The sequence below is a fragment of the Mus caroli genome, unplaced genomic scaffold (genome assembly GCF_978045245.1).
Source record: "Mus caroli unplaced genomic scaffold, Mus_caroli_1 scaffold_3, whole genome shotgun sequence".
Taxonomy (NCBI): Eukaryota; Metazoa; Chordata; class Mammalia; order Rodentia; family Muridae; genus Mus; species Mus caroli.
Window position 1 is genome coordinate 81,509,825 of NW_028227258.1, and position 17,676 is coordinate 81,527,500.

A 17,676-nucleotide genomic window follows, 5' to 3' on the forward strand; every position below is an offset into this window, starting at 1 on the left:
CAAATAAGATGAGGAGTCATGCTAACAGCTTTTGGGTATCTTACTCTGATATTATTACATATAAGCAAGCCATCATAATGACCAATAATGTAACAGTTTAAGAAATTTTGTTATAGAAGCACTATGCTTTTTTCTTTCAATATCTACCATATTATCTATATGTCTAATATGTGTATATTTTGACAAACAATTATTAAGCTAAGAAATTTGACATAATAACAGTATGTAAATAATTCAGTATGATAATCAGTGGACATATTACCTCTCCTTATAGGAATCTCCATATGTTATGATGAAGAAAAATCATGAAATGCTTGAAGGGAATGAGCGTTATGAGGGCTACTGTGTTGACTTAGCTGCAGAAATTGCCAAACATTGTGGATTCAAGTACAAGTTGACTATTGTTGGGGATGGCAAGTATGGGGCCAGGGATGCAGACACCAAAATTTGGAATGGTATGGTTGGAGAACTTGTATATGGGGTAAGTTTTTAATGTCACAGTAATTCAGTTTGAATCATTGTTGACAGATTGTCACTTTTCTTTTTAAAATGCTACATCTAAGATTGTTGACATTCCATGATGTTCTAGAAGAAAAAAAAAAAAAAACCTGTTTAAAGGTTGAAGCAGAAGCAAGAAGTAAACTTGAAGACTAACAGAAACATGCATTTCACTTGTGTTCCAGCACACATAGTATCCCCAGACTTCAAGGGAACAGTACATGAAATGTGTAATGACCTAAATGTAAAATGACCTTGAACAAGTCAGATAGGCCAACTATTCATCTATAAAACAAGGTCTTGCTGACTCTTTAGCCCAAGCACTATAATTAGTGACATTCTCTAATTTCCATCTTCTTCCATTCCAAGTTTTAGCCATTTGTCTCTTCTAGCCACAATTCTGGGTCCTGTTATTTTTCTGTGTTTTTTTTTCTTCCCTTACAGAAAGCTGATATTGCCATTGCTCCATTAACTATCACTCTCGTGAGAGAAGAGGTGATTGACTTCTCCAAGCCCTTCATGAGCCTTGGAATCTCTATCATGATCAAGAAGCCTCAGAAGTCCAAACCAGGAGTGTTTTCCTTTCTTGATCCTTTAGCCTATGAGATCTGGATGTGCATTGTGTTTGCCTACATTGGGGTCAGTGTAGTTTTATTCCTGGTCAGCAGATTTAGCCCCTACGAGTGGCACACTGAGGAATTTGAAGATGGAAGAGAAACACAAAGTAGTGAATCAACTAATGAATTTGGGATTTTTAATAGTCTCTGGTTTTCCTTGGGTGCCTTTATGCAGCAAGGATGCGATATTTCGCCAAGGTTGGTCACTCACCTGCTTCAACTTTGTGCATTTTAGGTCTCAAGTGGATATTCATGGTGTCTATGAATTCACCATAAAGATGTCAGCAGCAGCCGACCATTTGTCCAAGCAAATTTAAGATGCTTAGAGGGCAAATTTTTACCATCGGCGTAAGCCTGTGAAATACCTGAACAATGTTCCTTGAATGTTGATCATGTGTTTCCCTGGTGAAATCATATACACCATGGAGAGGCTATAAAATGCAGAAGGTTCCTATCATTCCATGCCTGCTTGGAGGGGTACCGTGTTTTTGCTGCATATTCTCATTTTACAGTTATCTGTGTGTTCTTCCACAGACCTGTATATGGGAAAATGGGCGAAGTTAGATTTTTTTCTTACAGGGTCAACAACTTGTTAGACAACACTTCATTTGCACATACCTCATCTCTTTATTTCTCTAACATCAATTCATGGAAATGGTGTGTGTGTGTGTGAGGGTATTAAACATTTTAAATGTTAGGCTCCTGGAAGAAAAAGTTGATCACACATATCTAGGAATGCAGACAGTAAAAGAATAGCTTGCTGAAAATTCCTATGCCACATTGAAGGATACATACTCATACACCTCGACTCACATCAGGTTATAATTATCTCAGGCTTAAAGTACTTAATTATCAGTATTTGTCACAAATCACCAATTGCTATTGTTTATGTTACAACATGAATGATAATTACCTGTATCTCTTCGGATAAATAAATCCCACTTTTGCTAGTGTGTTATCATTAACATTTAAAGCCAAGATGTTATGTGTCTCTTGGGGAAGTTCAATTTGAGCTGGAATAAACTCTTTTGATTCCAATAATAATCTTTACTAGTTAAGGGAGTTAGTTTTTGATGATAATTCATTGAAACGTTTGTTTTTGTGTTCTTGGAAAATTATAAGCAATTAATTTCATAATGAATATAAGCATTTCAAGCTTTCTAAGTGTTTTAATGTCTTCCACTGGCTGAGAAGAGGGAAATATATCAGGTAGGCAGAGATTATTATATGCTTATTTCTGATAGCCAGTTGCTATTATGGTAATGCATTATAAAAATCACATATAAAGAAAAAGTAACTGAACTATGTAGATCTTTTAAAAAGAAAAATCTTAACTTCATATTCACAGTGGATTCTCTTTATGGCATCCCTGAATTAGAAAAAAAATCTAGTTATATTTGCATGACACAAATGAAGGAGTGTATGATCCTAAGTAAACAGTAAACCACTGACAACAACGGGGAAGGGTCAGCCTCTCATCTCTCATAGTTACCTTGTTTAGATTAAATATATGAAGATTAGTTTCTAACAATGAGGAAGAGAAAAATCACGAGATTTAGGGTCAGAGAGCAAATATTCTCTTCCATAGAAACTAGATTGATAGTTTTGCTTTGGAAAGACCTCTGAGTCAGGGTTCTAAGTAAAATGTGCTTGGTCAGCACTCTATCCTTTCTCTCCCCTCTCTCTATATATATCTATCTACATATAGATATATAGATCATACACATATATATGAATATAATGGAGGAGAAGACACTTTCCTGTGTTCCTATAGTTACACCAGATCTGGAGGCTTCCCACATTCCACTTGGCACTGAAGATGCTTTTGTATCTAGTGTTTGCTAAGAACTAGAAAATCTTCTGCATTTGTGGCTATAGTGCAAGGCATACATTTATTCTAGAACATCCTAGGGTTCATTGTGGTATTCAGACAATTTTTCATTTTTTATCAAGCTTGTTTTTTAAGTAGAATATTTTCTTCTGTGCTTTCATTCTTGAGACAAGGCTTGCTACAGTGCACATACAATAACACTTATTTCTTAGAAAGAAACACAGGTTTTTAGTTAAGGTATTTTCCTTAATATTGATTTTTTATTAACATGTAAATATAGTATATACCATTAAAATAAAATGTATTTTTCTTTCTGCTTATGCACCATATATATTTAAAAACTGTAACTAAAACATAATATTGCCAGTTTAATGACCATTTTAAGAAAAGAATGAAAACAACTATCATATTTTGGAAAGCAGTAATGACCACTGCAGATTAGAACAGTAGAGTGGGTTAGTCTCTTTTAAAAAGAGCTAAAAATTAACAGACCACTTAGAAACTCCTTTTAATTATTTTTGAAAGTGCAGCATCCCTTTTCAAGTAAAATATACTATGGACCTCCATTAAGGATGTTGAAAGAACATATTTGAATTACAGTCTAGGATGATTTAATGAATTCAGTGATTATAACTTGTCCAAAATTACAAAAGAAGAAGAAGAAGAAGAAGAAGAAGAAGAAGAAGAAGAAGAAGAAGAAGAAGAAGAAGAAGAAGAAGAAGAAGAAGAAGAAGAAGAAGAAAAAGAAGAAGAAGAAGAAGAAGAAGAAGAAGAAGAAGAAGAAGAAGAAGAAGAGGAGGAGGAGGAGGAGGAGGAGGAGGAGGAGGAGGAGGAGGAGGAGGAGGAGGAGGAGGAAAGTTTCAGGTCTCTTCATAGTAAGATATGTTTTGAAATAGAAATTAGGAAAGCAATATACCATAGTAATTTTCTTCACCTTGCCTTGTTATATTCACAATATACATCCTAGGCCCCTTAAACATCATTATTTTATGCATATTAAGAAGAAATGACAGTCCTTTTACATTTATATTCTTCACCATATATGATCTAAAGTATAACTTTTGATTTTGATTATGGCAACTTTCATCAACCTAATTTTAATAAAACTTCACTAGAACCCCCAGAAAAATTAATTGTTGCTTTTAAAACAGTTAAAAATAAATGATAAATTCTAAAACTGTTTTCTATATTTCAGACTTAATGCAATTAAAGTAATATTGAAATATTTAATCTCAAAATTTTTAAGCACTGGATTAAAAAAACAGATATCTACTAGTGTTTACTTCCTGGCTAAATAGAATAACATATAATCATGATTCTTAATCATGTAGGGCATTGGTACAGTGTCAGATTCATTAAACAATATTCAACATTAATGTTGAAGGACCCATGCAACTGGGCTCCAAGTCTGGCCTCTTAGTGCAGGGCACTAAGATGTGTCCTGAAATTATGGTGCTGCATGGGTAGATAGGATACACCTGGAGGGTGTCTGTGTCAATATCAGGGTTTTCTAGAAGCAAAGTTTGTAAAATACTTGATTCTGATCTCACGTGAAAAATATTTAAGCTTTCCAATCCTAATATTTAAATATTTTCATTTTATTGTGACTTTGTTATGGAGGCTCACTTATATCCCTTCAGTTTTTTGTTTTAAGCAACAGATGTTCAAGATATTGAAGTTTGGGGAACAGACGTTTCCTTTTGTATTGAGTGAGTGGCTTATTCTACCAAAACCCACAATTTCATCCTGTGTCTAATGTATCAAAGGATGAACTTCTTAATGCTAATTGCCAATAAGTTTAATTATGCCCATAAATTGCCCAATTTTTATGTTTTAGTATTTTAGAAATACTACTTTGAATTTCTCAAATATATACAGAATCCCATAAAATCATTTAAATAACATGGTGGATGCCTGCTGTTACATATGTAGTTATATTTAATCTCCTTCAATATTTAAAGTAAACTATTGGAAATCCATTAAGCTTTTAAAAACACAATATATATATATATATATATATATATATATATGTATATATATAGTCATATAAATGCTGCTGTCTTATTATAGTTCACATTAGTGAATTTATACCTTTTTAAACTTTAAAACATCTAATCTGTTTTCTTTGAGTTTTCTTTTTCTCTTAAGCAGGAAACACAAAGGAACAGGGTCAGAGCAGTACACACCATTAAAGCATTTGATTTATACTCATTAAGAATTATGTTTTATTTTAGTATCATTTCATTTGTCCATTTCTTTCCTGTACTGCATCGAATACCCATGTGTTTGCACGCCCAAAAAACCTAATGGAAATGGGTCTCTTTGTGGGATTGGGGTGGACTGTGTTAAAGAGACAGTTTCTTTCATGTTTAAAGCTACATTTATGATAAAATCATTTCTTAATATTTGTTTTGTTTGAACTTAACTAATGTTCTTAGGTTCTCTTGTTTGTGCATATTTATCATGGGAGTAGACAAAGTATTTTGCATATTAGATCAATTAGTTGTATGTTTCTACATTGAAGTTTCTTTCTTGTGGAATTTTACACCATCAACTATTTGGGTCCATTATGAGAGACTCCCAAGAATGGAGTTTAAGTCTTTGGGTACATCCATAGATCTCAACCTCATTATTCTGTATACCTTGCCCAAAAATGATTAGTAATTTCTAGTTTCACTAATGAAAAGATATATTGCAAGCTATAAGGTAAACTCTTCTATAAGTGGCTATTTGCATATGAATGTAAACTTCTTTTATATTAGATCATTCATTGCACTTTACGAATCCATTTCATACTTGTTATCAGATCTCTCTCTGGGCGCATTGTTGGAGGTGTGTGGTGGTTCTTTACCCTGATCATCATCTCCTCCTACACGGCTAACTTAGCTGCCTTCCTGACTGTAGAGAGGATGGTGTCGCCCATCGAAAGTGCTGAGGATTTGTCTAAGCAAACAGAAATTGCTTATGGAACTTTAGACTCTGGCTCCACTAAAGAGTTTTTCAGGGTAAGTGATTCTTATTTTTAGTTTCTGTGTTGTTTTCTAAATTTAGCCCCCATAAATTATTCCCACCCCCATTCTTCCCATGGTCCATGAAAGCTGACGTGTGAGAAGGACCAGCTGTCTCTGTCACTGTTTCTGCTCTGGTTCTGTCTCTATCTTAGACCTTCCATGCCTTCTGATCTCCAACTATAACCATGCTTCCATGTATTCTTATTCTTAATTTCTCAGAGGAAAATGCATAATGATGCTATACAGTCTGAATTTTATCAAAAGTGATAAACATTCTATGGGATCAAAATTGAAACAAAATACAGTATAAGTTATTACTGTTTTCTAAAGAAAGAGTACTACATACTTCTTTCATGTTCTATAAGCACAGTTATGATAACCATGCTTAACTACCATGCATGATTTTGGCACAAAGAGACATGTGCTTGCATCCAGTGTGCTATTTCAAAATTAAGAAGCAGGTAGGAATTTTTGAGGAAATTCTTCAAAGGAAAAGTCCTCAACTTTGTAACATTTAAAATAGGCAATACAATTACAATGTGTGTATTAAGTGTAGGTTAACTTTTTCTTTCAATCCATTATAAAACATTTGATGATAGAATAAGTTTCTTTCATGTTTGCATTGTGTTTTCAGAATAGCTCATTCTACTAATATTTTTCACATAGCTAATATATTAAGTAACCCAAAAATATGACAAAAGATAATCTGATAGTTACCAAATACTTTGAATGTATATCAGTGTGTGAGATGTTGGCCAATCAGCCTCTAGGACCTTCAACATGTTAAATGTCAGAGCAGTAGATTGTGATTTCTACACTCTCCTCCTGCATTTCCTGTGTTATCTCTTGCCGATTATCTTGAATTGGGGCCATGTTGGGATGGGAAGAAATGTGCTTGGGAACCTAGCTTTATATAACAGTAGTTTTAATAGACTGCATCAGAAGACAGCATACTTACTAGTTAAAAGTACAGTTGTTAGAACTATAGTTACTCTTACTCAGTAGGGTTTGTTTTACTTATTTGGAAAACGCAGGTATGCTTTGATGTAAGGAAAATGTTTGAGTAGCACAGGGTCTTACTACATAATCCTTTATTGGTGCTATAGACATTGGTATACAATAATCATACTTGTTTCTAGATACTCTTCCAATAGAATCTGCATCTGCTGAGACCTGCAGTTGTCACTTTTGGGTAACTGTGGTTGCAACTTTGTATTTCAGCATGTCTTCACTCAGTCAATCAGAAATGCAGGTATAAGCAGCAAGAATTTGAGTACCATGGCCATCTGGCTCAAATTGCCCATTATACAGATGAGAAAACAAGGTCACCCTGGCCAAGGAGTATTGCTACTCTTATGCTTCAGTGCATCCATGCTATGTAGAACTTGGTTATACCATAACTGTGCATTTTGCCCAAGATTTGATGTCCTAGTTTATGCTTCCTACTGTAATGAAGAAACAACCAGTCACTTGCGCAAACTGCTGTGTTCTCCTGATGAAATTTCCCAAAGATATTTTTTTTGCATATTATTTTTTCAACCTTATAGGATTTCTGTCTGATAATTCAGGACTGTGTTTATGAAGTGGCTTCAGTTGTCCTTCAGAAATTCATACGATAGAATCTTGGTTCCTGGTGTGAGGTTCGGAGAAGGTGGTGGGACTTCTTAAAAATGGAGTTTAGTACAAAGTGATGGGGTCGCTATTGGAGCTACTTTGGGAGAGAATTAAGGTTGTTATTGTGGGACTTTGGTTGGTTCTCATGATTATAGGGTGTTATAAAATGAAGTCTCTTATAGATTTTGTCCCTTCTGCATATGGCCATTTCTGGCCTTTCTTTATCACCATGCTGTGACACATCTAAGGAGGCCCTCACTGTAGACATGCATGGTGCTGATGCTCATTCTTGGATTTTTAGTTTCCAAAACTCTGACCAAATCAGCTTTAAAAATAATATTGATATTCTAATATATCCTGTTACAGTAACATATATCTGATGAATACATGTGGCTCATAGTTATTGTTTGATTTCTATGTACTATTAAATCAGTGGCCAGTGAGTTTGATGTATCCTGAGAGCTAAAAAGGAGTCTTTATGGTTTTGTCTTGTACAGCCATGTCTTTGTTTCCCAGTGTCTAGATTCTATTCTTGATCAGATACATGTTTAACTCTATGAAGTTACAGCATCAGTTTTGGTTGAAATGTGAACAGGTCCTCATAGTGTCTATCATATTGCAGCTCTGGAAGGAATTAGAAACAACCCGGCTGGATTGGAATGCATGCAGCATTGCAATCAGCTCTTAGCCAGAGAAAGAAACGGTGTGCTTGAATATTCTCCTTATTTTGTTCCTGTCAGTAAATGGGAGTTTAGATTAAAAACACAGACCACCACAATATAAACACACTAATGTTTTCATTGAAATAACATGACATGTTTGTGACTTGAAGTTTATTGTTCTTTAAGGCACAACTCTCCAAATTAGATTAAACAAAGGCCTGCTAGTCTAAGAGTGATTTTTGACACACTTGCCACTTCTGTTTCTATTTGATAATGCGGTCACCTGATGTAAAACGATAAATGACTTCCTTCCTTGTTTATCCCAGTGGTTTTTTTTTTCCCCAGGATGCTGTAACTTTCCATCTGGAGCCATAGTGCATCATTCCTTCTTGCATGCTTCAATGTAAAGAAATTCTGTCATGGGTTACATTTAAACTAAAAACTCCAATCAACTGAGTGTCATGTAAAATAGATAGATCAAAACATAGTTAATTTAGACCCTTTAAAGACAAAACAATTTTTTGTCAACAATTCCCATTAATCCTCAGTCTGTTAGCTGAACATAGTTGAAATTTTACATTTCTGAGAAAGAAGGAATTTGCAAAGGAAATGTGTGCTTCTCTTCGTGAGATTCATAATCACCACACACACTGAGCTTATGCTCTTCTTCAACTGTCCTTTACCTATGGGGAATTTGAGTTTTCGTGACTGGAACATTCAAGGCAGGCTGAAAGCTAACCACATTTGATTGTCATGGTGGCCAGCCAACCAGGAAGAAGGAACAGAGGAAGTGGGCTTTCAGACTGAAGATGCGCTGGTGTGCTTTCTTCTCTGGACACCTGCTTTATTTACTACCTGACCAAACTCCTAGTGAAAGATCTAATTACCTGTGGGAGAAGGATAATTGCCCTTCTTTGGATTATTGCTCTAATATAACATTTCCTTTTCTTTTTCTTTTAGTATTAATCACAGAAAATTTTATTCATTTTATTTATTTCTATTGAATATTTTCTTTATTTACATTTCAAATGTTATCCCCTTTCCTGATTTCACCCCTAGGAACCCACTATCTCATCTCCCATCCCCCTGCTTCTATGAGGGTATTGCCCTACCCATACACTCACTCCTGCCTCCCCGCCCTCGAATTCCCCTACACTGGGGCATGGAACCTTCTCGGGACCAAGGGCCTCTCCTCCCATTGTTTCCTGACAAAGTTACCCTCTGCTTACATATGCGGCTGGAGTTATGGGTCCCTCCATGTGTACTTGAAAGGCCATCCAGAGACTGCCCCACCTGGGGATCCATCCCATATACAGTCACCAAACCCAGACACTATTTTGGATGCCAAGAAGTGCATGCTGATAGCAGCCTGACATAGCTGTCTCCTGAGAGGCTCTGCCAGAGTTTGACAAATACAGAGGCAGACACTCACAGCCAACCATGGGACTGAGCATGGGGTTCTCAATGGAGGAGTTAGAGAAAGGAGCTGAAGGGGTTTGCAGCCCCATAGGAAGAACAACAATAACATTTTCTAATATGACATGATTTCATTGTGTGGCTAGCTTTACGTATTTTTGTTCTTTAATCTTGGAATTTTATTAATTCTGCTAGAACTACTATGAGTAACTAAGGCAATTGTCTGTTTCTATGACAGAATGCTTTAAATCCAGGTTTGGGATAAATAATTTGAGAAGTAAGGTCACAGTCCAAATCTTAAATAGTAGATAAAGAAATGAAAGAAACATTACAATTTAAAATGAATATCCATTTCTAAATAGCAATTTGGATCTTTTACAGGTGCACCTAATTTTTATTATAAGTTTTATAAAATAACTGTTTCTGTAAAAGTAACTAATATTGAATTTTTAATTTATAATGATTTCTTTTTAACTTTTGTGATGTTAGCTGTTTCAGTCAAAGCCTTAAGTACTTTTAGAGTTCAGATAAATAATTAAATATGAAGTCAAGTTATGTTAATATTACTTTATTGAGGCCAGTGTGTTCATAGTAGATTTAGAAGTGTGACCTAAGCCCTAAATTTTCTAATTTAAACTCTGTATTCTACTCATTCATCAATATATTAACATCAATATTCAGTTGATGTTTCAAGAAAGAGAAAGTGGAGTCTGATCTAGTAAAAACTGGGAGGTGTGGACCGGGAACTGTTCTCTAGGTGCTGACAAGTCTTCTCTCTATGGATCCCAGTATGCTGTCGTGACCTGCTATGGATTTGCTAATCATACTTAATTAGAGTGCCGTTGTAACATACCTATAATTAGGAGAGAAATGGGATTTCAAATATAAACTACTATTTTTAGAGTTTCAAATTTTGATAATTTCCCCTCATTAAAATAGGGCAGATCATAGTTTTATGAGTTTTTTGCAGAACCTATGTTTGTCATATTCCCACAGCAAGTTAGAATCTAGAGCAGGCTTTCTCTATGAGCCTGCCACAGGTCTGTTAGTCCACAAAGGATAATGATTGACTTGCAGAAGGGGAACAAGAGTTCTTTCCCGCATGCCACATGCCTCGAGTCCTTCTCACTGTAATCAAGCCATTTCCTCAAGTTATCACTTGTGAGTGGGCAAGACACACTATTCACTCTCTGACCAAGTGGTATGTGTTAGTGCTATTAGTCTCAGGGGAAAAACATGGTCTAAGTAAAGTTTCCCTATCTCTCAAGTAAGTAGACTAATTATTCTCATTTGTAAATGGCAGAATTACTCTGATCTTAGTTCATCAGACTACAGAGTTGTTACTCAATATCATAGACATGTTTTAGTTTACAAACAGTAGAAATTACAGATGCGGAGGATCGATGCAATTGTTCTTCATTAGAATGAAAGAATTTTTTTTTTTTTTTTTTTTTTTTTTTGGTTTTTCGAGACAGGGTTTCTCTGTATAGCCCTGGCTGTCCTGGGGAATGAAAGAATTAGTTTGAAACTTTCCTGATTCTGTATATGAGAGTATTTGTTTGTGTGTCTCTCAGTGTGTGTCATGAGCGTGTGCATTTCACACTTCAATAATCATGGTTACCAGAGATTTACAATAACTGAGATTATTCCTAAATCCGAACAAAATGTTTTGTTACTATGTTTATGGCTTTAATGACACCTACCTATATTTACATAATTATTGTCTGAGCTTGGGAAGTAGGTGCCTTTAATGACAGCTATTTGAGAATGAGAATGAGAGAGTCACCAGTTTGAGGTCTACCTGGGTTGCAGAATGATTTAAAAACCAGCCCAGGAAACTTAGGGAGACTTAGATTTGAAATAAAATTACACAACAGGGTCACTCCCTAGGGATGTAACTATGAAGTAGAAGCAGAGCTCATGTTCCTGGCACATGCAAGGTCCTAGTTTCCATTCCTTATCTGCAATAAAATAGGTAAATGCGATGACAAATAAAAGTGTTCTAGTCATTACACACTTACTTACAAAATAGTACGTGCTTTTTCAGTAGCACCACAATTTTTAGATTTGCTATTTGCATGGAGCAATGATGCAGCATAATTTTCTGATACTTTAGACATGTAGAATAAAGATTTCACTAGTTTGTAAATCCTCCTTCTATTTTATTATTTTCAACACTGCCAGATATTTCTGTTCTAGGTATCAAGATCATCAGTGCATGTGTGCAGGCATAAATATGTATCTGTAGATTGGGAATATCAGCCACATGTACGTACGACTTTCAGAGGTTTGAGAAATTGAGTGCAGTCATATATATTTCTGTATGTGTAGGATGTTACTCATACAAGAAGAGATTCTTTATAGTCCTTCACACAGGCTTAAATATGTAAATAGCTTCTAAAACTGTAGGCATGAAATAAATGCTGAATGTGAATACATAGCAATGAGTAGCACAGTGCACATGGTGAAGGTATTTATGCATGGTTTGTCATATCTATTACAGATTCCCATTCCTTCATGTTATGTGGATTGGGTACAGCAGGGCAATCTGTTCATCTGCCAGCTCCTGCATGCTACCACCTTGTCTAGATGACCCAGAACAAGGTGAAGTCATTTCCTCCTGGTTGGCAGCCTTCCTTTCTCTGATATTTTAATTTTCTCACCATTCCACAGAACAACTGAGGAGGTGTTTGATTCATCTGTGGGGTTTTAGGACATAGTCAGCCTGAGACAAACCTGCCCTGCTGTTCTTGTTCAGCTTGAATGGAATAGAACATGGCAAAAGAAGTTAAAGTTTTAGCAGGCTTTGACATTGGTTTCTTTAAAAGTAAATGCCAGGCTTAGCAACCATGCAGTAGAAATTCCTCATATTTCATGGGAAGATAAGACTAAAGACAGAGACAGGAGGCTATCCTGACTCGTGTGACATCAGTGGACCAAATGCTGAGAAAAAGGCTATATTTTATTATTAAATTATGATTATTGGGTAAGCTAGTAGACCTTTTCAGGACAAGTGGGTTATTTTTGTCCCATAGCTATTCTCCACAAATGTCACTGGCCTCTGACTGTCCAGCTGGGTAATTTAGAAACCACCTCCTGTCACAATGAATGCTCTGTAATCAGAAGACAGGAAGCTTTTGCTTACAGACCATACACAATAAGCATTGGTTTTCACACCAGCAAATGCTGAAGACAATCTTACAGCAAAGGTTACAATGCTGAAAATCTTTGAGAACACTCCCATTTTAAAACGCTTAACATTCCCAATTTCCATGTTTCATTTGGATTTCGATGCATTTTATTACCTTGTTTAAATAAAATAATTACTTCTGTCTGTTTTTTACAGTTTTTTTCCTCCCACACTAGTTGCCATAATGATATGGCAGGGAGAAAACAAATTGTGCCTTGATATTATTTATCAGAATAAAATAAAAATGAAATCAAAACACTGTTGCTAAAATCTAGGAAACTTTTCAATTAGAGTTTTGACATTTGAAGGAAGACATAAGATAGAAATAAGTTATCATACATATTTCTGAATAGTTTTGTTCTGAATCTTATCAAGTATTCTCCCAAAGCATTTTGTCTTGTAAATATGGCTGCTCATTTTCAATACAAACTTTGAAAATAAATGGAAACAGAAGGAATTAAGCAATATCATAAAATGAAGTTAAAACAAAATAGTAGGCAGACACAAATATTTGTTTCCCAAAATGAAATACATTGACTATGAAAAGATTTTAATCTCATATTTAAAAGTGGCTAGCATATTATAAAAATAAATATAAAATATGTGAAATTGTCTTTCCTTGAAAATTGAGGTGTGAAGTCACTATCCTATACAATTTTAATCCAAATGAATTTTTGATTGTTTAATTTTGCTTTTCTGGAACAGTCCTTCCCAGTCTGGCCTTGAACTTTCCCACCATCTACTGCCTTTTGGGGACAGATGCTCCCCAATCAACGTGAATCACCACACTCAGCTCCAAATACTTCCCTTTACTAGAAATTTATTCTTGAGATGACAAAAGGGAGAGTGGAATTATGCTAAATAATTTATGTTGAAGGCAATGACGAAAAATGAAGTCCTTGGTCATTTTGTCTGGAAGGCTTAGCTTAGATCGGTGTCTTTAAAACTTTATCCCTAAAGACAGATACAGTTTCAAAGCAACGTTGTCTGTGTAGGCACACAGACAATGTAGGTGCACAGACAGTGTAGGCACACAGACAGTGTAGGCTCACAGTGTAGGCGCACAGACAGTGTAGGCGCAGAGTGTAGGCACACAGACATTTGCTGACTGGAGACAATGAAGACAGCACCTAAGTTGTTCAGTGCAGATATTGTGTCAATATATCCATTTCCCACATGGCATTTTAATACCTTTAAACCTTGGCAATAACAAATTCAAATTTTGGAAAGTACTCTCCAATATAGTAGGAAAATGGAATTTTTTTATTGCTAACACATGAACTTTCACAAAGACAATCCACAATTAGAAAATATTTTATCTAACACCTTTATAAAAAGGTGTTATTTTTATATATTTATGTATATGAGTGCTATTTGCATGTATGCCTGCATGACAGAAGAGGGCATCAGATCCTATTACAGATGGTTGTGAGCCACCATGTGGTTGTTGGGTATTGAACTCGAAACCTCTGCAAATGAAGCCAGTGCTCTTAACTGCTGAGCCATCTGTCCAGCCCTTTATTTAATACTTTAATGTACCTCAGATATTTCTTTCAATTTGGAATAATTGACAAATTCAGTGGATAAATTGATAAAATATATGTATAATTTTATTTTTAATCCCTTTTAGTCAGCTTACATTTTGTTACAAATGTTTAAACATCATATTTTTGTGGGAAGTCATGTTAGAAAAAATTTGGAGTTGAGACTATCAATTTACCTAAAATCAACTACAGTGAAGTTGTAGTAGAAGCTTAAAAAAAAAAAAAAAAAAAAAAAGACAGAAAGAAGAAATGGTAAATAATTTGTTTTCCAACAACAGGCAAAAATTGGTTTTCCACACCATGTCTCCAAACAGTCAATGAATTTGCATCTTCTAAAGGAATCTGCTCTTTACAGGATGCTATAATGATCATTAGGCTGAGAATTGGGTTCCTGGGGGAGCATTCTTGGAGCTGTATGTCATACCAGAGAGGAAGCCTGGCTGGCCAGAGAATGCTTCCAACTCTGATCTCGGGAAGGGATATTATCAGTAATGGAAATACATCTATGTGATTTAAAATTATTTGCTTCCTAGATTTAGGTTTATCCTCCCAAATCACCAGGAGTTGAATTTTGTATGCATATCCTGCTTTGTTCTCCTTAATTTATTTAGGCGATTTTCTCCATTTTCTTGTAATTCATTGTTGTTGTTTTTTAATCACTGATTTGAATTCCTTATGGAGATTTAATCCATTTCATTATCTTTGCAGTCAGTTGATGGAGATTATGAACTTTTGAAAGAGTTGTGATGCTTTTGGGGGTTGGGAGCAGGATGTTTCAGTAGAGCCTCTGAGATAAGAAGCAAGGAAGGATCTCTTATCTTAAACAAGTGTAATTCCAAGGAGAGACCTTCACGTGGTATGGACTGTTTTCTACAAGACTGACTGTCTTAGAGAGACAGACTTGTGCTCTATCACCAACCCACATTTTCTTGTATCTTCTTGGTTTATGTGATCTTTGGAGAGAGTAAGTCTTACTAGTCAAACCTTGCAAGTGATTTGGCATCAGAGCCCTTTGGAGTCGCTTTTGACTCCTTGCTCATGAGTAATGAGGCAGTAGGGAAGCAAAATTCTCTAGCTGGAGATTACTTTGGAAATACCTCCATTGCTGTTTAGATGCTTCCAACCCCATGTCTGCAGATAGAGTGGAGCAGTCAGCTTTGCTATCTGGAAAGGTGAAGTCCTTGCTCTTGCAATGTCCTGGTGATTGTTTTCTGAGTCCCAGTTTCTGCACACAGTCCCATGTGCCTATGCCAAGGGCTACTCCATCCTTTGAGCCCATCACTTGGATGCTGGAGTCCCCAGTCTTAAAGGGAATGCAAGTTTTGTTCTATTCTGTTTCCTAGTGAATTCTTCCGCATTTCTTTTTAAAGGAAGTAACTTCATTGACATTATTTTTTTTTTAATTAGGTATTTTCCTTGTTTACATTTTCAATGCTATCCCAAAAGTCCCCCATACCCACCCTCCCAATCCCCTACCCACCCACCCCCCCTTTTTGGCCCTGGGGTTCCCCTGTACTGGGGCATATAAAGTTTGCAAGTCCAATCGGCCTCTCTTTGCAGTGATGGCCGACTAGGCCATCTTTTGATACATATGCAGCTAGAGATAGGAGCTCCGGGGTACTGGTTAGTTCATATTGTTGTTCCACCTATAGAGTTGCAGTTCCCTTTAGCTCCTTGGGTACTTTCTCTAGCTCCTCCATTGGGGGCCTTGTGATCCATCCAATAGCTGACTGTGAGCATCCACTTCTGTGTTTGCTAGGCCCCGGCATAGTCTCACAAGAGACAGCTATATCTGGGTCCTTTCAGCAAAATCTTGCTAGTGTATGCAATGGTGTCAGCGTTTGGAAGCTGATTATGGGATGGATCCCTGCATATGGCAATCACTAGATGGTCCATCGTTTCGTCACAGTTCCAAATTTTGTCTCTGTAACTCCTTCCATGGGTGTTTTGTTCCCATTTCTAAGAAGGGGCAAAGTGTCCACACTTTGGTCTTCGTTCTTCTTGAATTTCATGCGTTTAGCAAATTGTATCTTATATGTTGGGTATCCTAAGTTTCTGGGCTAATATCCACTTATCAGTGAGTACATACTGTGCGAGTTCCTTTGTGATTGGGTTACCTCACTCAGGATGATGCCCTCCAGGTCCATCCATTTGCCTAGGAATTTCATAAATTAGTTTTTTTTAATAGCTGAGTAGTACTCCATTGTGTAAATATACCACATTTTCTGTATCCATTCCTCTGTTGAGGGGCATCTGGGTTCTTTCCAGCTTCTGGCCTTGACAATAGATTAGTTCCAGCAGAATGTTTTCAAGGTTGGAAGACATTCATGAATGAGAAGAATCAGATATAAACAGCAGGAGGTTAAGAGAAGAACTGTTGGAACAGGGTCCCTGAACCAAGCTGTATGAGATTTCTGAGACCTTGTGAGAAAACTCCAAAGTAAACAAGAGTCTTGAAATCTCTGTTCTTCCACAACCGGGTTTGTTCTTCGCATGTGCTTTTGTGTCCCTCCTGGGTGTAGCAGATGGGAGCAGATTTACTTTAGGTTATTCATTACAGCTGTGTATATTATTTGCTTATATCCCTCTATGGAAAATCATGTTTTTGCCATGTGCAGCTTGCCTTTGTGATCATATACTCTCTCAGGTGATTCTTCTTAACCTTTAGTGTAGAAATTGTCTGATGGCTCTGAGTAAAGTTTGGTATGCCATGAAAAAAAAAAAAGAAAAATTATTTGCTGATAGAAACTGTAATTTGGTAATGAATGTTAGTATCTTTTAAGGGAGGACACCTAGCCTTCCTTCCATAGAGCAGTGAACAACAATGGCCACAGGCTTCTGCATGTAATAGTTCTCGTGAAGCAGCAGCAGCATAGACTTACTTGCCTCAGAGACAAAGGACTGTAAGGACTGTTCTTATTCTTATTGCACCTGACATGAGGTTTTCATCAAATTAAACTGTGCTCTTGTGTGAAGCAGCTAGGATTCGTGGGATGGCAAGCTCAGAAAGTCTGTTGGTCTGTCTTAAGCCAACTTACGATGAATTGACAGCACCTTAATAAGGTTATAATTTTCCATGGCATTTAATAAGAAGAGCCTGCAAAATCTCATGACTTAAAAATAAAGGTATTATTTCAATTTTGCATCCTATAATTTCTATTAACATATTATAATAAAAAATGGATTATTCAAAGTCACTCCGCTAAAGGGGATTAAAGTCATTTGTGAGAACTGTGCAAAGAAATTCGTGTAGATGTAAAATGGTTTGACCTTTCTATCCTTGTGCAAGCTTG

At 36.1% G+C, this 17,676-nt stretch overlaps 1 protein-coding gene across 6 annotated transcripts in view; it reads left to right on the forward strand.

Moving 5' to 3' along the window:
- Gria2 (glutamate ionotropic receptor AMPA type subunit 2) overlaps window positions 1-17,676 on the forward strand; it is a 124,186-nt gene that overhangs the window by 95,500 nt on the left and 11,010 nt on the right. For all 6 annotated transcript variants that reach the window (XM_021159170.3, XM_085835816.1, XM_029475049.2 and 3 more), the window contains exons 10-12: window positions 275-481; window positions 943-1,313; window positions 5,753-5,951. In XM_021159170.3, coding sequence (XP_021014829.1) covers window positions 275-481; window positions 943-1,313; window positions 5,753-5,951 — 777 coding nt within the window. The remainder of the gene's footprint in view (window positions 1-274; window positions 482-942; window positions 1,314-5,752; window positions 5,952-17,676) is intronic.